The sequence below is a fragment of the Emericellopsis cladophorae genome (assembly GCF_022114955.1).
Source record: "Emericellopsis cladophorae strain MUM 19.33 chromosome Unknown NODE_4_length_1054762_cov_117_872525, whole genome shotgun sequence".
Classification (NCBI taxonomy): Eukaryota; Fungi; Ascomycota; class Sordariomycetes; order Hypocreales; family Bionectriaceae; genus Emericellopsis; species Emericellopsis cladophorae.
This window is the reverse complement of record NW_026250929.1, coordinates 60,728-81,032: the sequence shown is the minus strand read 5'-3', so window position 1 is coordinate 81,032 and position 20,305 is coordinate 60,728. Positions and strand designations below refer to the sequence as shown.

At 53.8% G+C, this 20,305-nt stretch overlaps 5 protein-coding genes across 5 annotated transcripts; 2 read left to right on the top strand and 3 right to left on the bottom strand.

The window, feature by feature from the left end:
• Nucleotides 1–43: 43 nt before the first annotated feature.
• On the bottom strand, nt 44–3,274 carry J7T54_006386 (uncharacterized protein; the record flags this gene model as incomplete). Its single annotated transcript, XM_051502811.1, has 5 exons — nt 44–289; nt 345–817; nt 892–1,245; nt 1,882–2,201; nt 2,277–3,274. 5 exons carry the CDS (start codon nt 3,272–3,274, stop codon nt 44–46), a joined length of 2,391 nt encoding a protein of 796 aa, XP_051365197.1.
• Nucleotides 3,275–3,956: 682 nt separating this feature from the next.
• On the bottom strand, nt 3,957–6,177 carry J7T54_006385 (heat shock 70kDa protein 5; the record flags this gene model as incomplete). Its single annotated transcript, XM_051502810.1, has 5 exons — nt 3,957–4,148; nt 4,200–5,447; nt 5,500–5,740; nt 5,791–5,975; nt 6,037–6,177. The coding sequence occupies 5 exons, from the start codon at nt 6,175–6,177 to the stop codon at nt 3,957–3,959; spliced, it is 2,007 nt and encodes a 668-aa protein (XP_051365196.1).
• Nucleotides 6,178–7,011: 834 nt separating this feature from the next.
• On the bottom strand, nt 7,012–9,560 carry J7T54_006384 (elongation factor 1 alpha-like protein; the record flags this gene model as incomplete). Its single annotated transcript, XM_051502809.1, has 4 exons — nt 7,012–8,174; nt 8,271–8,474; nt 8,525–9,025; nt 9,251–9,560. The coding sequence occupies 4 exons, from the start codon at nt 9,558–9,560 to the stop codon at nt 7,012–7,014; spliced, it is 2,178 nt and encodes a 725-aa protein (XP_051365195.1).
• A 591-nt stretch (nt 9,561–10,151) lies between these two features.
• On the top strand, nt 10,152–12,027 carry J7T54_006383 (T-complex protein 1 subunit epsilon; the record flags this gene model as incomplete). The annotated part of the gene is made up of 5 exons (XM_051502808.1): nt 10,152–10,161; nt 10,218–10,235; nt 10,292–10,340; nt 10,398–11,514; nt 11,566–12,027. The coding sequence occupies 5 exons, from the start codon at nt 10,152–10,154 to the stop codon at nt 12,025–12,027; spliced, it is 1,656 nt and encodes a 551-aa protein (XP_051365194.1).
• Nucleotides 12,028–16,231: 4,204 nt separating this feature from the next.
• On the top strand, nt 16,232–18,430 carry J7T54_006382 (uncharacterized protein; the record flags this gene model as incomplete). Its single annotated transcript, XM_051502807.1, has 1 exon — nt 16,232–18,430. One exon carries the CDS (start codon nt 16,232–16,234, stop codon nt 18,428–18,430), a length of 2,199 nt encoding a protein of 732 aa, XP_051365193.1.
• Nucleotides 18,431–20,305: the final 1,875 nt, after the last annotated feature.

Sequence of the window (20,305 nt, the reverse complement as noted above, 5' to 3'; positions counted from 1 at the left end):
AGTTTAAAAGTAATTCCAATCAGAGGGGTATCACATATTCTGCTCATAGTCCATCATCGTCCTCCTCCTCTTCCAGGTTGCCATCCTCGTCGCTACCGCTACTATCGGCACCAGGGTCTGGCATGACAATGGTATTCAGAAACTCAACAAAGGGGGCGAGGCCTCTGATAACGTCCCCGATCTGTTCTTGCGCATTGTCTGCTAAGAGCATGGACTCGTCGATTTTCTTGCCCACTGTGAAGCTCTTCAGCCGGAGGAGCTTGATGTCCCGATGCGTGATCTCGTACCCCTGCGCAAAGTCAGTCGATCCCTCTCGTTGGAAAACACTGTTAGGAACTCTTTACCTGTGGCCTCTTCTTGAGCGCATACTCCTTATTCTTTTCAAAGAACGCATCAACCAGGGCATCTTCCTTGCCCTTGCCCGTCTTGATCTTGGGAAAGAAAACGTCCTTAAAGGTCGGGTTCTCCAGCACGCGCCGCCACCGAGCCGGTCTCGCATCGATGCTCCGCCGGAGTCGTGCGAGACTGTCCTTCTCCGGACACCACAGACCGCCCCCGATGAAGCTATGTTTGGGTTCGAGATGTATGTAGTAGCACGCATACGGCCCCTTGCGGCCCGTGCGCGACCACGCCGCAGAGAAATGTGGCTTGTAGGGCGTCGGGTCCTTGCTGAAGCGGATGTCGCGGTGGATGCGGAAGCTAACGTCCTTGACGGGCAGCTCTGGGATCGTCTCGTCAATGTCGATGATGGTCATGGTGATGGCCTCGACAAATGTGTTCCAGTCCTTTAGTGCGCGCCGGTATTCGCCGTCGTGTGCTGTGTGCGCCATCCCTGTCAGCACTTGATCGTGGCAAGTAGAGAAGGAGGAGAATGGACCACAAAGACATTACATTTCAGCCAAGCTCGCTTGTTGTTCGCTTTGAGATCCGAGAGAAAATGACACGTGTTCTTGTGGACCTTTTGATCATCGTATGCAACACCTCCCTCGTCGCGGAGCTGCTCGAGTGGGATGATTGTCACTTTCATGGGCGCATCCTCGTCGACCCCATTGTCGTCATCTTTTTCGTCCTGCTCCGCGTCATCGCCATCCGTCTCTTGGTATTCCTCGTCAGAGGCCTCCCCATCCTCCGCCGAATTGTCGTTCTCGTTTTCCTGGTAGTCCTCAGACGTCACGGTCTCCTGCTTGACGACCTTGGGAGGGTCCTTTTTCGACGGTCGTCCACGCTTGCTGGGCCGCTCAATTGCTGCCTCATGTTTCTCGGTATCGGTGTGATCTTCAAAGTAGTTGCTTTTATTGGGCGTGCTCGATAGGCGTCCCGAGCGACGGCGTGAGCTAGTTGCTGGCTCAGGAGCCGATCTTTTGGCCGCTGCCATGTCTGACAATGTAAGTTCTTTCCAGTCAACTGTCCAGCGGTAGTCTGGCGTCTTCCCAAATGAGCTGAGGTTATAAAAACAAGACAATGGTTCAATGGTTCAATGGTTCAAGGGGCAAAAATGTGTCATTGATGTCATCACCAAGGATCCTGTCGCGCTACAGCGCATCGTGCCTTGACGCGCTGTCACGTGCGTTCATTTACCGCGTCAATGTGGCGGTCCAGGTCAATTGCTGAGCATCACTCTGACACCAAGTTACCTTTGTAAGTAGTTCTGAAATTCTTTTGCCTATCTCGTCTTCCGTTCATATTCCTTGGTTTTCTTGATATGCAGTGCCAGAGCCACGCTCACTTCTCTGTATGTGCGGTCTCCATCTCCCCAGCAGCAGTCGCTTCATTCCTCCTCCAAAGCTTCCAAAGCAGAGAACCTGTCCTCCGTTTTTGACAACTCTTCAAGATAGTCAATGTCCCTCAATCTGTGCTGTGCCCACTTCTCGGCCAATCCACCATTCTCTCGCTCTGCTGGGTCCTTGGTTCTCGCAGCCAGCCAGACGCATAGCTTCGCCGCCCTGCGCAATCTGTCGAAATCCCTGTGATGCTCATCATTGAGCACAGTCGATTCCTCGCCGAGGAAGACAATGCTCCCGATCTGGCTGAGTAGCTTGCTAAAGTTCATACCCTGAATCGAGGGCTGGGAGAAATTCTTGCGCAGCTTGTCTTGGTACTCTGCCCACGTATCACCCGGCATCCTCGCGTTGAGCTTGGTGATGGACAAGAATGCTGCCTCAAGACGGCTCAACGCTGAGCCGTTTCGCTGGGGGTCAAAACTGGCGCAGGGGGCAGCCATTCCCGCGCCCAGATCGTCCAGATGGCCAATGAGCGTCTCCTTGTACTCGTCCTACGAGTCCTTCGAGATGTTCTGGATCTGTTGCTTCAGCGTGAGAAAGTCCTCCAGCACTTTTGGGCCGAGCTGCGGCTCCGTCTTCTCGACCGAATTCACTCCATGGGCAGCCGCGCCGTGCGCTGTCTCGTCATCTTCGCTATCGGTGCTCTCGAGATTCCTGAGCAACGGCGGGGACCATCGTTCCGTCGGCTCCGTGGATGGTGCTTTGGACCGTCTCTTGGACGTGGGGGATGTAGTGAAGTCTTGTGCTTGACCACGGCCCACGGCCCTGGCATGACTCGCAGAGGCAGGCGGCGTGAACATGAGCTGAGGATTCACGGTCTCGGGGAAGAGTTCGTTGGCTAGTCTTGCGGACGCGGTAGTTCGCGGATCGATGTCTTTGTCGATGATGTGTTGGGGCTCGACACTAGTGCCAGCTCGCGTAGACTTGCCCGGTAAAGATCCCGTTCCCATTTTGTGCCCCAGCTTGATCTCATCGCCGCTGTTTTTGTCATCCTCGTCCGCCAAAGCCAGATCTGGATCCAGTTGTGGTCGCTGGCGATGCTTCTTGGCCTTCTTGGAGGATCGAGATCTGAAATAGTCATCCTGGTCGTCGTGTTCTCTTTTGGACTCGCGAGTCATCCTGGTCTGATCTTGCTCAGATGCCATGAGAAAGCGTCTCAGCTTTTCAACGAAAACATGCTCTTTGATACATCTCTGTAGATCAAGGCGCTTGCTCACAGAGAGCCTTAGACTAGCCGGCGGTCTCCGTATCTGGGTTTGCGCCTGCACGCCGGTGAAGAGGGTGAATTGATGGCCAGCCCAAGCCTTGGCAATACCTTTACCCGCGCACATGTCCAGGAGATGGACAATTTGCTGTCTCGCGTGCTGATAGCTGAGCTTGTGTTTGTTGTGGCTCTTGGGATACAGCCCGCGTGCTTCTGCCATAAAAGCACCAATCTCGGCCAGGAACTTCTCAGCCTCATCGCCAGCTGTGGTCGTCTTTGGGGGTCTCATGACGATTGCGGAACGAGACTGGTTGGTTTTCAAATGCGGATGGAGCCGTGGGCGTGGTTATATCTGGAGCAGCACAAGTTCAACAGCAAACGGAAAAGAAACAAAGAGGCGAAGCGAAGAGCAACAGGCCGATAACTATGCTGCAAAAGAGTGAAAATACCTTAACCGATGCGTGGTCGCCTCGGTCTGGGGCAACGTAGGTCGCAAGGAGAGAGGGAGAGGGCGGACCACGAGGAAGCGAAGGCATGATGAGAAGAACAGAACAAAGGCGGAACTAAGGTGAAAAGCCAGTGAGAGTAGTGGTCTACCTATTAAGAAAGAGGAAAAGAGAATCTTCAGATGAAAGGCGAGTGCCTCCATCTTGTTTGCCCCTTTTCTTTCGTCTCGCGCAGCAGTACGCGGGTGTCCATAGACAGCGGATATTATCACATTTTCATGACAAGAATTCGAAGAAGACTTGTTGACGAAGTACTTCACTGCAGGTAACTGTCAAGCACTTTTAATGCTATAATAAACTCCGAATACATGTCAGGGCATAACCCATCTTCGTCAAGAGTCCCTGAAGACGCCCACGCACAATGTCACCGCATGTACTCCGTACGTACTACTCGTAATACAACCCCTTTCAACACTTTGATTACTTGAAAACAGACCTGATCTATTCCGTTGTTTTGTACTTCTTTTACAACTCGTCGTGGAACTCGCCATCCTCGCCGCCATCAGCACCCTCGCCGCCGGCACCGCCGTAAATCTTGGAGGTGATGGGGTATGCGACGTTGGACAGCTTCTCCTTCTGCTCCTCAAAGTCCTCGGTGGTGGCCTCGGCACTGTTCTCCTCGAGCCACTCGACAGTCTCCTTGACGGCATCGAGGATCTATCACTCGTTAGTCACTGTGTCTTATCATCCATCAAAATCTACACTTACAGTCTCCTTGTCCTCGTCGTCAATCTTGCTGCCGAGACCGTCATCGTCGTTGACCTGGTTCTTGAGGTTGAAGGCGTAGTTCTCAAGGCCGTTACGGGCCTCAATGCGCTCACGAGTGGCCTTGTCCTCCTCGGCGTACTTCTCGGCCTCAGCAACCATGCGCTCAATTTCCTCGGGGGTGAGACGGCCCTTGTCGTTGTTGATAGTGATGCTCTCGCTCTTGCCGGTGCCCTTGTCGTGGGCAGAGACCTTGAGAATACCGTTGGCGTCGAGGTTGAAAGACACCTCAATCTGAGGAACACCACGGGGGGCAGGGGGGATGCCGGTAAGCTCGAACTTGCCGAGTATGTTGTTATCCTTGGTCATGCCACGCTCACCCTCGTACACCTGGATCAGAACCACGGGCTGGTTGTCGGCGGCGGTGGAGAAGATCTGGCTCTTCTGGGTAGGGATGGCAGTGTTGCGGGAGATCAGCTTGGTCATGACACCACCAGTGGTCTCAATACCGAGGGTAAGAGGGTTGACATCCATGAGGACGAGCTCCTCGGTACCCTCCTCGCCAGAAAGAACACCAGCCTGGACAGCGGCACCGAAAGCGACAGCCTCGTCAGGGTTGATACCCTTGGAAGCCTTCTTTCCGTTGAAGTACTCCTCAATGAGGGACTGGACCTTGGGAATACGGGTGGAACCACCGACGAGAACAATATCGTCAATCTCGCTCTTCTTGACGTTGCCCTGCTTGAGGACATCCTCAACAGGCTTCAGGGTCTTCTTGAAGAGGTCCATGTTGAGTTCCTCGAACTTGGCGCGAGTGAGAGTCTCAGAGAAATCGTTGCCCTCGAAGAAAGCCTCAATCTCGATGCGGGTGCTCATCTGCGAAGACAGAGTGCGCTTGGCCTTTTCGGCCTCACGCTTGAGCTTACCCATGGCCTTGAGGTCCTTGGTGATGTCGACGCTGTTCTTCTTGTTGTAGGACTTGGCGAAGAAGTTGATGACACGCTGGTCAAAGTCCTCACCACCCAAGTGGGTGTCACCAGAGGTGGCCAGAACCTCGAAGATACCCTGGTCAATGGAGAGCAGAGACACGTCGAAAGTACCACCACCGAGATCGTACACAATGATCTGACGCTCGGCGTCGGTCTTGTCCAGACCGTAGGCGATAGCGGCAGCCGTGGGCTCGTTGACGATACGGAGGACGTTGAGACCAGCGATGATACCGGCGTCCTTGGTGGCTTGGCGCTGATTGTCCTGGAAATTCGTTAGCAAGCCTCTAGGCCTGTGCCAGTGGCTCAGTACGTACGTTGAAGTAGGCAGGCACCGTCACGACGGCGTGGGTAACCTTCTTGCCCAAGTACGACTCCGCAACCTCCTTCATCTTGCCAAGAATCATAGCAGAGACTTCCTCGGGGGTGAACTGCTTCTGAGCACCGTTCACCTCGACCTGAACAATAGGCTTGTCATCCTTGTTTAGGACCTTGTAGGGGAAGTGCTTCATATCAGACTGCACATCCTTATCCGAGAACTTGCGACCGATGAGACGCCTGTGCAATGTTAGAATATGGACTCTTCTCCTCTGCACAGGTGTCCTTACTTGACATCGTAAATGGTGTTGTAGGGGTTGCCGGCAGCCTGGTTCTTGGCCGAGTCACCAACGAGACGCTCTTCCTCTGTGAAAGCGACGTATGAAGGAGTAATTCGGTTACCCTGGTCGTTGACGAGAATCTCGACTTTGCCTTTTTGCATCACACCGACACAGCTGTAGGTGGTACCCAAATCCTGTAGAAGGTACGGTCAGCGATCTTGGACAAGCCGCGAGCACTTGAAGCCGCCCACTTACGATACCGATAACGGTGCCCAGGTTCTCTGCCTCATCGGCAGCAGCCGCAGGCTGCACCATGGCGAGAGGGGAGAAAAGGAGGGCGATCCAACAAAGGAGGCCCAGGCCTAGGGCCAGCGTACTCCTTGACGAGCGCGCCATTGTGGCAGAAATGTGGGATGTGTATCAAGCACGTGGAAAGAAAAGCTCGATCAGGAAGTGTGAGGAAGGAAAATGCACGGAAGCGAGGTTCTACCTGGTCCTCAAGCTTCGGATCTGGCTGATTGGGGGGGAGATGGGAAGATGAAGCTTGGTGGGAGAAGAAGGTGTGTCTTATGTACAAGTCCAACAGCGCTGCTCATCTCGAAAGGCTGAGCTGTCCTCAAACGACGTCCCGCACAAAAAGGCCACATTTCATCACTGGCCTTGCCGCCACCTGCCCCCCTGGCGCTGCCCCACGTGACAGGGGTGGTAGTGACAAGGGTCGTACACTGTTTTCAACACTGTAAAGCCTCAGGGTCGCGGGTGTCTCTGTGCACTTTTTGCTGGTTGAGTACTGCAGCGGTGAGAGCAGCACAGTGCAATTATTCGTGCTCTGCTACTCCGCGACCTGACTTCCCCGACCTCCTCACACTTTACTTCCGGCTACGGTGGTCAATTGACACGTTGTGGCAGTCAATAGCTCAAACGTTCAGATCCGATGCAATTGTGTGTGTTAAACGCATACATCCGTAGACGTTGGCCAGTTAGACCTCAGTGAGTGCTTGTCCGGCATTCGAGAACATTCCCGGCAATCCAAAGTGCAAACAAACCACGGCAACGGAGGGAGTGGGGTTCAAAACCGTCACCACAATTGGGGTTCCCTTCCTTCAATGCGAGCACAGTGTCGGCGCGATGCACACCTTTCGCCAGAAAGCTCTCGTGTCAAGTTCATAGCATCTGCATACGTGCATCCCGCAATGTATTGCTAACTTGTCTTTGTGATCATAAAGCGGCCTATGACTCTATCAATCCAGCTGCAATCGTCTCTCCCCCACTTCGAATGACGACCCGCTGGCCAGCTTCGAGAGGTACCTTGGTTTCAAGCTTTATTTTAACACGCGCGACACCACCTGGCTGCACGATCTTTGGCTTCTTTTTGATCACCTCGCCTGTAGCTTTATCCAGTGTCGCGATGATGCTCTGTATTTGCCCAGCCGCGTGCAGGCGACCACGATGCAGGTCGATTGGCGATGGCAGCAAGTGATCAAACGCCATTGCCTTCATCATAAAGGAGTCACCTGTGGCGATGGCATCCTGTGGGTGACATAGAATATCCCCAACCTTCATATGAACCGGGTCAATGTCAGTCAACGACAAATTGACGTTGTAGCCTGCGACAGCCCAGTCTCTTGTCTCGCCATCGACAGAGATGGACTTGATGTGCGCAGTTTCTCCACTTGGCTGAATCACGAGGACATCGCCAACTTGCATCGTACCGGTATCTATGCGTCCACCTATGGCCTGTGAGCCCTGTTGTGACCGGAAGATTTCTGAAATCGCCATTCTCAAGGGCTTCTGCAGAGCACGAGCTGCTGAGGGCCCGGACGCCTCCAAAGCTTCAATCAGCGTGGTGCCCTTGTACCACGCGGCCGCCGGGTTCTCGATGGGCTTCACAGTATTATCACCATTCAACCCCGAGATAGGTATGAAGCTGACGTGCTTTTCCTGAAACCCTAGGCCTGTGAGGAAGCCGGTGACCTCATAGAGGATTTCGTTGAATCGTTCCTGAGACCAGTCCACCATGTCAAGCTTGTTGATCGCCACCACAAGTCGCTGGACACCCAGACTGCGCAGAAGAAGCACGTGTTCTCTTGTCTGGCCTTTCAACCCCTTCTCGTAAGCACCGGTATTGGCATCGATGACTAAAACAGCGAAATCGGCCTGACTTGCACCGGCGATCATGTTGGGCACAAAATCCTGATGGCCTGGTGCGTCGAGAATGGTGAACTTTGTAACGTCCGTCTCAAAGTGGTTGGTCGCAATGTCGATTGTCACTCCTCGTTCGCGTTCGTCACTTCTCTGGTCCATGACCCAAGCCAGAGCAAAAGACTGTTTCCCAATCTTCTCTCCCTGTCGACGGTATTTATCAATAGTCCGTTGCTCGACAAACTTGAGTTCTGTCAACAGCCGACCCATTAGAGTACTTTTTCCCGCGTCAACATGCCCTACACATGTCAGTTCATTGGTCTGTGAGATGTCTTCTGAATACTTACCCACGACAACAAAACTAACGCTACGCTTGCTAGCGCTATTCTCAAACTCTTTCACCACGTTGAGCCCTTTGGTCTTTGGGGGAGGTGCATCGCTGATCTTCAAGGTTGACAAATCAGAAGCTGCCTGCTCTGTGCCGCTGGACTTCTGTGCCCCCTCATTCTTTTTGGCTGAGGCCTTTGCTTGTGCTGTGGCCTTTTTGCCCGCTAGACCAGGTCAATATTAGCAAACTATTTTGCCTTCGCAAAATTCGAACCTTGCGACTGTGCAGCGAACACAATGTCGTCGGGGCTAGGTGTGGAAAAGGTGTCCGCAGAGTATTGAGAGGACAGGGTGTATGGTATGGGAAACAAGTCTCTCGGAGGGTCTCTGGGGGCCGATTGGGTAGGACCAAGCAAGGTGCGTGCGAATGCTGAAGGTGCGGACGTAGGCTCGGGTAGCTCCACAACCGATTCTTCTTGAGCAACCGATGGTATGGTTTGAGGAGGCTCAGAATCGGCTTCTTCATTTTCGAGTTCGGCTTGCTCAGGAACCCCGACTTGCACGTCGGCGGCTTTTGACAGCTTTTGTCTCTTTGCGAGCGGATTGACCGGCACTTCATCCTCTTGGCGGGCTGCGGACAGAGATAGTTTTCCCAGATCTTTCTCGGCTTGAGCAGTGTTGTCGGCGGCACCCTTCTCGTCTTGCTTCTTCTTCCTAGCTGCGGCAAGCTTTTGCAACTTGCTCATCCCTGCCTCGCCACCGCCCAAGAGACCCCCTTTCGGCTGCCATGGTTTCATGAACATGGCATGTCGATCTCGTGGCGTGTTTAACCAAGGCATGTCGTCAAAAGCGCCCAGAGAGACGGGTGTTGGTGCTGTTGAAGCTCTCAAAGCTGACAGCGCACTTGCAGCAAGCGGACTCCCGTAGCCACCCGCTTCGGCCCCATATGATGCCCAGGGAGACTCTGGAGAAGCAGGAAAGAACATAGTACATGACGTACCTTCCGGAACCTTCTTGGGTGGAGGAGGCTTAGAGGCTGGCTGGGTAGTTCGTGGGTTTACGAACTCCTTTCTCAAATATGCCACAGACTTCTCTACGTCGTAGAAGTAGTGCCATAACGCGTCTTGAATCACCGCCAACGTGACCTTGTTCGAGTCTTTCCCCAAGGCTTTGCGAACATCTGCCGTGCCCTTCGTCATTGCAGCCTGGTCCTCGGCACTCATCTCGCCTTCCTCGCCGTAGCCTTCGCCCTCATATTCATCGTCGTAGCCATCGTCGTCGAACTCATCGACGTACTGACTGCTAGCCATCTCAGCTAGGTGTGGATAATGGTGCGCTGAAGCTCGTCGACCGTCGACAGGCTCCCTAGCGTCGGTGGCAAAGAACTGCACGTGGCTTGAAAAAAGTCGAAATGTAGAAGAAAGACGAGTTTCTATAAGCTCATATATGTTGCGATATAACCGGAAAGGAGTGTAAAAAGACCTTGAGGCGGAGATGAAGTAAAATCTTGCAAAGTCAACATCTAGCTCGAGCTCGAGTGACCCTTAACGGAGCTTGCCTTGAGTCGTGACGCCGATGAGGGGCACAAGCTGGGCAGGCACCATGACAGCCTGATGGTGGGGCAAATTTCTTATCTTCAGGCTTATCGTAGCTACTCCGCCGGACTATTCATTTCCCGCCGACCGCTACGAGCATCTGCAGCGGCCCCTGATGGATGGCGGGCGGCGCTGCTGAGACACCGCTGCCGCTGTATTCAAAAAATTCGGGTTTGATGCAGAGACCCCCATTCGAAGCTTCCAGCATCCTCACAACGCCCTGAGGAGACCTGAGAATCTATCATCTCTGACTTATCTCGTTACATTGATTCCTAGTGTTCGTCAAGAACACGGTCCAGAGTCAAGATGGCCATGAGTAAGCTCCAGAATCCTCATGGCGGGGAAGATGCAATTGAAGCTAACGTGGGCCAGATCTCGACATGTCGAATGGTACAGCACCACCTCATGCAGGACGGCCGTGACAGAATGATGCTGACCTCGCCTAGCGGCGGTGATGAAGGATGAGCAGGGACGTCCCTTCATTGTCGTCAGAGAGTAAGAATACCCACCGAGATTAAACCATTCGAGACCGAGCGACTGACTATGTTTTAGTCAGGGGAAGAAGAAGCGCCAGTTCGGAAACGAGGCCGTTAAGTCACACATTCTATCTGCACGCACAGTAGCAAACATTGTGAAGACTTCTCTCGGACCCCGCGGTCTCGACAAAATTCTCATCTCCCCCGACGGCGATATCACGATCACGAACGATGGTGCCACGATCTTGCAGCAAATGGAAATCAGCAACCACGTAGCGAAGCTACTAGTTGAACTCTCCAAGTCCCAGGATGACGAGATTGGTGATGGCACAACAGGCGTAGTAGTCCTCGCCGGCGCTATGCTCGAGCAGGCTGCCGACTTGATCGACAAAGGCATCCACCCCATCCGCATTGCCGACGGCTACGATCAGGCCTGCGACATCGCATGCGAAGAACTCGACAAGATCTCGGACGTAATCGACTTCACCAAGGAGGACACGGCCAACCTCGTCAAGGTTGCCCGCACAAGTTTGGGCAGCAAGATTGTGTCAAAAGCTCACGACCAATTCGCCAACATTGCGGTCGATGCTGTGTTGAGTGTAGCTGATCTTGAGCGCAAAGACGTTGACTTTGAGCTGATAAAGGTTGACGGCAAGGTCGGCGGTGCGCTGGAGGACACTCTCCTGGTCAAGGGTGTGATTGTCGACAAGGACTTTTCGCATCCCCAGATGCCCAGCGAGGTCAAGGATGCCAAGATTGCCATCTTGACCTGCGCGTTTGAGCCGCCCAAGCCCAAGACCAAGCACCACCTTGATATTACCAGCGTCGAGGAGTTCAAGAAGCTCCAGAATTACGAGCGGGAGAAGTTCATTGAGATGATCGACCAGATCAAGGAAACCGGCGCCAACTTGGCCATCTGCCAGTGGGGATTCGACGACGAGGCCAACCACTTGCTACTACAGAACAAGCTCCCCGCCGTACGGTGGGTTGGCGGCCCCGAAATCGAACTTATTGCCATTGCGACCAACGGCAGGATCGTGCCCCGATTCGAGGACCTCTCCGCCGAAAAGCTTGGCCGTGCCGGTACCGTCAGGGAGATGACCTTTGGCACCACGCGAGAGAAGATGCTGGTCATCGAGGAGTGCGCCAACACTCGAGCCGTCACCGTGTTCGTACGTGGCAGCAACAAGATGGTGAGTATTAGAGTGGCGAAAGCGAGGGCGATGGAAGCTGACAAATTCTAGATCATCGACGAGGCCAAGCGATCTCTTCACGACGCTCTTTGTGTGGTACGCAACCTTGTGCGCGACAACCGTGTGGTCTACGGCGGTGGTGCTGCCGAGATTGCCTGCTCCTTGGCGGTAGAGGACGCAGCGACCAAGACTCCTGGCCTGGAGCAATACGCGATGCGCGCCTTCTCCGAAGCGCTCGATCAGGTTCCTATGGCTTTGGCGGAGAACAGCGGCCTCAACCCCATCTCCACACTGGCGGAGGTCAAGAGTCAGCAGGTGAAGGCTGGACCTGATGGCCGTGGAAAGCTGGGAGTGGACTGCATGGGCCGCGGAAACAACGACATGAAGGACGCTTTCGTGATCGACCCGCTGATTGGCAAGAAGCAGCAGTTGCAGTTGGCGACGCAATTGTGTCGCATGGTGCTGAAGGTGAATAATGTCATTGTGTCGGGGGCGGACGAAAACGACTTCTAGACGATGTAGACGCAAGTGAAATGAAACCGAGATCGAAAAATCTCATGATGAATATTAGCTCGTCGACTTTTATTCGTCTTTGGACCAGGGACGATGGTTGACGCACGCAAGTAGCTCCCTGGAAGCTCCATATGTGGTATGTAGTATTGGTATCATTCCCTCTTCGGGCCCAAGCTCGATCGACACTCGACATGCATCACCAATTCATCAAAACAATCCCCTCATACAAGGTCAATCTTATGCAATACTCCTTTGCACAAGGAAACAAAACCCACCACTCAATCGCACGCCATCCGGGAGAAGCCATCTAGCACAAACCAGCATAACCAACGAGACACTGCCCGACCAAGAGATCGCCATCCCCGCCCGCGCCGGTACGCGTCAGATCACCAAGTGCCGGCCCATTACACGCAAATGGCATAGAAATTCGAGGACTGGTTGCTTTCACCTGCAAGCGAAGAAAAGCCAAGTGCAACGAGGCCGCCCCTGAATGCGGTCAGTGCAGCTGCCTAGGGCTGGATTGCCAATACGAAAGCACGCCGAAACCACAACCGCGCTGTGCAGCACCTTCAACTTTGCAAATGCAAGATCTCAGATTCTTCCAGCATTTTCTGCTCACGGCATACCGCACGCTGCCCCCTTCAGGGAGATGAGGCGTGGCAAGCGGTTGGGCAGATGTCGCATCAGGTATGTCGTCAACATGTCACACCGGCTGAAGAATGGAGGTTCAGTTATACAAGTATGACTTCTTCGTCCATGCGATGCTCGGCTTGGTGCTTCTCATCTCGGGATGCTAGATGAGCAAGTCTACAGGGAGAGTGCTCTCATCCATGGCGTCAAGGCGATCAAGCTGATCAATGAGTTCCTGTTACGCCGAGCTCCGCCTACTGTTCCCAACAGGGGCACCACACTGGGGACTACTTTCTGCATGATATACTACTCCGCCTATATCGCTAACGGCATTACGGACTTTTAACTATGATCAGAGGCTGTAGAGTAGCTCCCTCTCAACAATACCACGGAGTCTCAGCATTGACATTGCGTAGGCTACGTTCTCGAGCCTGAAATGGGCGGAGATTAGTCCACGTCGCTCTTCAACGGCTTTGCGAGGCAACCTATGTCAACACGGTCACAGATCTTATGCCGCCCCGGCAGCAGCCAGAGCCGTTAGATGAGGCGGTGTCGAAGGGCTTCATTGCCATTACCCGACGCGTCGCCACTTTGCCAAAGCCTTGCTGAGATGGAAGTACTGGCTCTCGTACAGGAGACTGCGGTGCTGGCCGTGACAGACTTGACTCACTATGCGTTCGGCGCCCTGGTGTTGATATTTGTGCTTATAGTGACCTATGCTACCTTTTACATTTTTACCTCTACGAAAAACTTGCACAGCTCACCACTGACGAGTTTAACTCTTTCATCGACCCTCAGAATCACGTGTCTCGACTGGTCGTCATGCACATGCTCACGGTCGTGTTTGTCATCAGCCGCAAGGAAGTCGGAGTAGCCAGTGCCGATCACATGAGCAAGGCAGCAAATGGGGAAGGCGTCTACGCGAGCCGCAAGAACATGGCTGTTCAGTGGATACCGAAAATGTTCTCGGAGCTTGAGGAAAAGTGTCGCCCGTATTCATTGCGACCAGAAAGCCCATGGGTTGTCCTTCTCTTTCGCTAAGGGGGATGAGATTTGGAAACCCTTTCTGCTGCACGATGGCACGACAGTCGTGGCTAAGTTTGAGGGCCTTGGCCTCGGATAGGATATAGGTGTGCAGCCCAGGGTTGATTGAGATAGCTACTAGACTGGCTCGCGCAGTTCCGGGGATGATTCACGTACTCTCGTTGACCCAAAGCCCTACGACGGCCATTGTCTGGGAGACTTGGAGGCGGAATGGATCTTGGAGCATCGCTGGTCGAAGGTCTCCTGAGACCTGAGCTAGGTAGGGGTGTTCTCAGCTCCCAGGGCATGTATTGGCCAGCCCTCGTAGATCTCATCATCATCGACATAGGTCAGGGTTTCAATGTAGTGGTGACCGGAAGAAGAGTCTGGCCCTCAAAGCAAAATATAACATAACGACGTTGACTTAGCTCGCGGACGGAACCCACGAGCAACTTACATGTTAGAAGGTATGCCTTGAAATCTGGCAGCCGAGCAGTTGCCATATTTGAAAAAGCTCCTCGTGGCACTTCAGCGAGAAGGAATCCGGAACACTTGAGGGGTTAAGGGACAAGAGCAGATAACGTAATGCGTCGAGAGCGGAATGGCAAGTGATAGCATGGTGAGCGTTTGGAGAAACTCAGAGGCTCGAGAAACACATTTTGGCATCAGAAGCAGATGTGCGCGTAGAGCCAACAATAAAAATCCATGCCGGAGGTTGGATCGTCTAGGGTAGTGAGATGGCAATGGTATTTGAGAGAAGGCGATGCACAATACTGCGCCACATAATAATAGCCAGCCCAAGTCACACACCCAATTCAATTTAACATTCGTCAAGCTCACTATCCGAATCCTGCTTTGTCCAACACTGATATGACCACGTCCTGGTGCAGAAGCCACGCCAAATGCGCACAATTATATAGTGCATCATGTGTTGCTCATTGCGAACGACTTGACGATGGCCAACGATATCCACGATGGGCTCCTCCAGCACCTGACAGGTGAGACGTGGGATGATGACTTGCTTCCCGAAATCCCGCCTCACCCCCATGCCGAAAAGGCCACCAGCGGCGCGGATACGCGATGCAGCTCAATTGCCGCCTCGAGATCCCAATCCGCATCCGAAAAACCAATCAATCAATGTATTGATTTAACTATTGGCTGACTTCCCCTTCGTCGAGGACGCCACCACCACCATCACAGCAGCGCGGCGGTAATAGTCCTCTGGGCGTGGAGGCGCCTTCACCGCCCGGCGGCCTGCATATCAACAGAGGTCATCTGCCACACAAAATGCTGCGTTGGCAAGCGGGCCAGCACGCAGCGGCCATCGCACCCCTCAGAAGCAATGGAACCTACTGGTCCACGGGACGCCAACGACGGCCCGCCTATGGCTGCGTCCTCTGTCCCTTCGTGCGTACGAGGAAACATGGCAGTAATATTGACCAATACCGTGCAATGTTTATTTTCAGCCTTGGTGGATCAAGAAGGGACCGAAGGTCACGGCCACGGCTGCTGCATCACATCGGGGGGCCGATAACTGCAGTATTACTGGGTGCCACCAGGGTATTCAACAAAGCTGTGCTTGCCTCATCCGCAGTGTGCAGGAGGAGATCGCACTCATCTGGATGTGCTTCTCATGTTCACGCCCCTCCACCAAGGGTCCCAAGAACACTTCTTTCCCAAAGATGCGGTGGTAATGGCACTCTGAACCAGGGCGGCTGAGATTGGCCTGCTGCAACCACTCACGGGATGGCATTGGGATCACGCACCAGGCAACCCACAAGGGACTATGGGCATCAAAGAGTACGTTGGCTATCATGATGGCTGTACTTGAGAGCCTGACGGTGAGCGAGATGCCAACGCATGATGTTCCTGCGGCTTTGAAGCGAGAAAGGGATGTGAGTCACTGAGGATGCTACGGGTCGAAGGGAGTATATCGCGTTTCGGGCACCCTGCAGCTCTGATATGGTGTCATACAACATAGAGTTGACTGGCCGTCAGCAAGTCAACTGGTAGGTGATTGCTATGAGGCTGGTCGAAGAGGAGGAGCCATGATATGACCCATCGAGCGTGTCCATGCAGCCTGGAAGACATGGTGCTCAGCGGAATACAAAACTGAACTTCGCGGTGCCATATTCCACTATATACCCCCTGGTGCATGTTAAATATGTTATATGTATTATTAACTTGTAGTTGAGGACAGCTCGGTCATTCAAGACACCTGGATGATTGAGCAAGACCCATTATGACGATGAATCACGGGACTTGGTTTGTGCTAACAGCAACTGCGCTGCTTGGACTCAGAATTTGTTAGAGCTACTACTATGTACGTCCCTCTACATTGCGGAGACCCACACGAGCATTTGTCACATCACATCATCATCAACCACTATCGCCCCGAAGCACTGCAAAATGAAATGTCGATATATACCGTTGGACGCGTCTCTGCTTTTTGTTTGTCTGTACTAGCAACTAAGCATACCTTTTGTCACCACTAATTATGCGACACGGCCTCCTGGTGACAACAACCGCATCACCACACACAGCTTTCAACATGGAGACGTCCACAGGTTCTGCACAGCAAGCCAATGCAGCGCATGGAGCGCAGTCACCTCGCCGAAGACCCAGACCCAGAGGAGGGAGAACAGGTGCCGCACCTGTGTTGCGCAACCAGGCGATTGCCCAAGCGCCCACTGCCCGGGTGGTCAGCAAACCTGAAGCTTCATCACAAACCAAGGATCCACGCGAGTACCGTATCGAGCAAATACGACGGCGGTTCAAACCCATAGAAACTAATCTGCCAGATGGGACAAAATCACTCTTGTTCAAGCTCAAGCCATCGGACCCTGACTTTCCTTTTGAAATGTCAGATCTCGAGTGTGACCTGCGGGTGCCGAAAGCGTATCCCAACCAGAAGCCATCTCTGCTGGTAAAGAACAAGAACATTCCCAAGGGCTCAAGTCTGAATGTTGAGAAGGGCTGGGATAACCTGGTGGAGGAGAGGAGGGGCAAAGGCGCAACACTTCTCAGCCTCATCAATGCGCTTGACAGGTCCATGGAGAGCTTCCTGTCACAGAAGCAAGTCGAGACGATCAAGCTCGTATCTTTCCAAGGACAAAACGATGCAGCACCACAGGCAGAGACATCGAGGCCCGGGTCACCAACAAAGCCCGCACCCCGAGCGCAGCCTTCGTCGGCAGCTACGCTTCCAGAACGACCAGCTGCTGCCAACACGACGAGACCAGCGCTTCGACCGCTCGAGCCTGAGCCCTGGTTCACGCCACAGCAGATTGAGGAAGCCAAGGCACGGCGTGCCAAGGAGATTCGACAGGTCGACAGTCGCATGGCAGGTGTCCCAGGCTACTCGAGGTCCAAGGACGGCATTGTATTCACCATGCCACTACAGATTGAGGACAGAGAACGACTTCCGCTGTCTATCAAGCAAGTACAGTCTGTGCTGTTCATTGTTCCCCTTCTGTATCCCCTGCAGAACCTCAGGATTCATTTCAATGAGGTTGAGGAGGCTGTGGCCGAGCCTATCGAGGAGTTGTTTGCCCACATTGCCGCGGAGAAGAAAGATGCAACCCTCATGGGTCACCTCAACTACCTATGTGGCAGGCTTTACCAACTTCCAGACAAAGTGGCAATGGCCAAGGTGGAAGCAGTCAGGCGACAAGTACTGGCTCCCCAAGTGTCGGCGCCCAAGACGTCCGCAGAAGAGAAGGCAGTGGACAAAAAGGATACGGAGCTGTATGGTGTGAAAGCAGAGAAGCCTCACGTCCAGTTCATCGCAAGGCCACCAGAGTGGGATTCCCAACCTCGTCAGGGGGATGAGCCCCTCTCCTCTGAATCCGAGGATACAGATGACGGCGGCGTGGACGTCGAGTTCTCCGAAGAAGAAGCCGCGGCGCCCATGATTGAAGAGACGCCGGAGCGAGGCACCATGCTCAATTTCCCCAACATAGCCCTTTACGGTATCGAGCTCCTGCAGATGACCGCATTGAGTCTGCATGTCAAATGCGAGCGCTGCAAGGAGATGAATGACTTCGACCGCCTGAAGCCCAACGAGGAGAGAAAGTCGAGCTGTCGCAAATGCACAACGCCCCATGCTGCCACCTTCCGACCAACATTGATTCACGAGCATTCGACGAGAGCTGGGTTCATCGACTTGTCGGGCTGCAAAGCAGCTGACATGCTGCCTAGCCCCTTTATCCCCACATGCCAAAACTGCTCGTCCGCGAACCAGGAGCTCGTCTCCGTCCGCGGCGAGTCCATCACCAACGTCTGCCGCGTGTGCCACGCCAAGTTCACCTTCAAGATCCCCGAGGTGCGCCTCCTGCTCATCACGCCCGGTTCCCTGCCGCCACCAGACATACCCAAGCGCAAGCAGGAGCGTCTCGGCCTGCGCATCGGCGACCAGCTCCCCGATCGCGGCTCCTGCGCGCACTACAAAAAGTCGTTCCGCTGGTTCCGCTTCTCGTGCTGCAACAAGGTGTATGCTTGCGACAACTGCCACGACGCAAAGGAGGACCACATCAACGAGTGGGCGAACCGGATGCTCTGCGGCTGGTGCAGCCGCGAGCAGAACTACAATCCGGAGGCGTGCAATTACTGCGGGCGCAGCGTCATTGGGAAGAAGGGCAGAGGCTTCTGGGAGGGCGGCAAAGGCACGCGTGATCAAAGACTGATGAGTCGCAAGGACCCCCGGAAGTACAAGAGGATAGGTACAGGCGCGGCGAGTAAGAAGGATTGATCAATCTCAACGGCCTGCTATCCCCAGATATGTGCCAAGGTGTATGTTCGACAAACCGAACCCCGCCCCTGCATGACAGCAACCCTTTGTGCATCGCAGTGCAGATCGGAAGAGGCTTGGGGAGTACGCACAACGACAACTATTCAAGAAGGGATCGTCGTCAGAAGGACAGGGCATCTTTAGCCGGTCAGCATCCTTTTCCGTCCATCGTGGCGAGCTTGTGGTGCTGAGAGGTCCAAGTGCTCGAGCTTCAGTCTAACATGTTACCGGATATCAAGTGACTTGTCGACAAGTTGGACAATCAGTGCCATACTAAAGTCCTCTTGATACTAGTGTCTGGCAATCTTGCCAGCCAAACAAACATCAGCCATGCACAACCCGCTTTCGTAGACGACCATGCAAATGTAGAAGCACATGCAATATCAATACTTTCAACGCGACGCTACGAATACAAATATGTAATACATGCCACTTATCAATGACACTACGTTGGAGGGAAAGGGGGGGGGGCGTGTAGGGAAACCCCACGTTTAAGCATTGACTTGCCACCCACATCGACCGACCACACGAACGGTATGCGTGTGTTTGATGGTGGGTTGTTTTGGATGAGGTCGTGTGATGGGAAGGGCCAGCGCATCGAGCATCCAGGCTGGCTGGTCCGTCGAGTCCATCCATCTATCCGGAATACGTTTCCAGACTCCGTCGGCGAAGCCACACTGATATGTAGACCTTTCGCATTTCCCTTATCTTAGTCGATGTGATTCAAGTACTATATATCCATGTCTCTAGCAAAGGCCCAACCACTAATCAGTCCTTGGCCGTGAGTAGCGGTGAACGGACCCTTGGCCTAGCAATTATCTACCGCCGAATGAAGGACTGGAAAGCGGCAGCAGCAGCAGCAGATTCCCGTCCCCGGATAAACCAGCCCTTGTTCTGTCGATCCGAGACGGACGGAAGAGGACACTCACGCATCCGCGACGGCGTCGATCCCGAAGAGGTCGGCTGACACACGCCCTTCTCGCCAGAATGTGACACGGTGACGACTCGGGTTCCTTTGCTAGGCGCAACAACAGCCGCGGATCTGGGACCTGACATCTGACAGACAGACAAATCAACAGGCTGGCGCAGACTGTGAGAGGCGAGAGGGAGGGAGGTAGGGAGGAGGGGCGCGCGCAAAGAGGGGAAGAGGTGGTACGCGATGGCCGACTGACTGACTTGTTGACACGTGCTTGACCGGGGTGTAGCTCACCGGCTGCACGACGAATTTGGAGAAGAAACCTACCGGCTGCCTAATTAAATTCATAGTATCCGTAATTACGGGAGAATGACACCACGCGGTATTAATTACCCCGTACGCACTGCATACAACCAAGCTTCTGGGGGAAAACCGGGGGTCAATATTGAACGGTTTGCGCGACCCCGGACTCGCTCGTGCCGCTAGCACGGAGATGCTAATTCCACTTTATCATTGATGGATAATTGCGCCGTGATGCTCGCTTCCTATTGCCGCTTCTTGCGATTCGTCGCCTCCCGCGACGGGACAGTTCCCCGTGGCCGACAGATCACATTGTTGCCCCATCCATGTACGTTCCCTTTGGGAAGAACGGGTTGACAATGTGACGAGGATGGCTGCTTTTGCCTAATTGAATGCTCGGATCGTTGCGGTGCTGGCTCCGGCTACCTCATACCTCGCACAGACAGTCAATTCAAATCGATCAATTCAAATTACGTTGACAGGCTCTGGCCATGCATGCCGGGGTGCAGGGCTTGGCTGCACATGGCATCCTCTCGCTCTGCCGCGTACATGAGTTGCAGGCTGAAGAGGAAAAAAAAAGAGTGCTCGTCTGTCCGAGGCACCTCGGTAGCTGTCGCGAC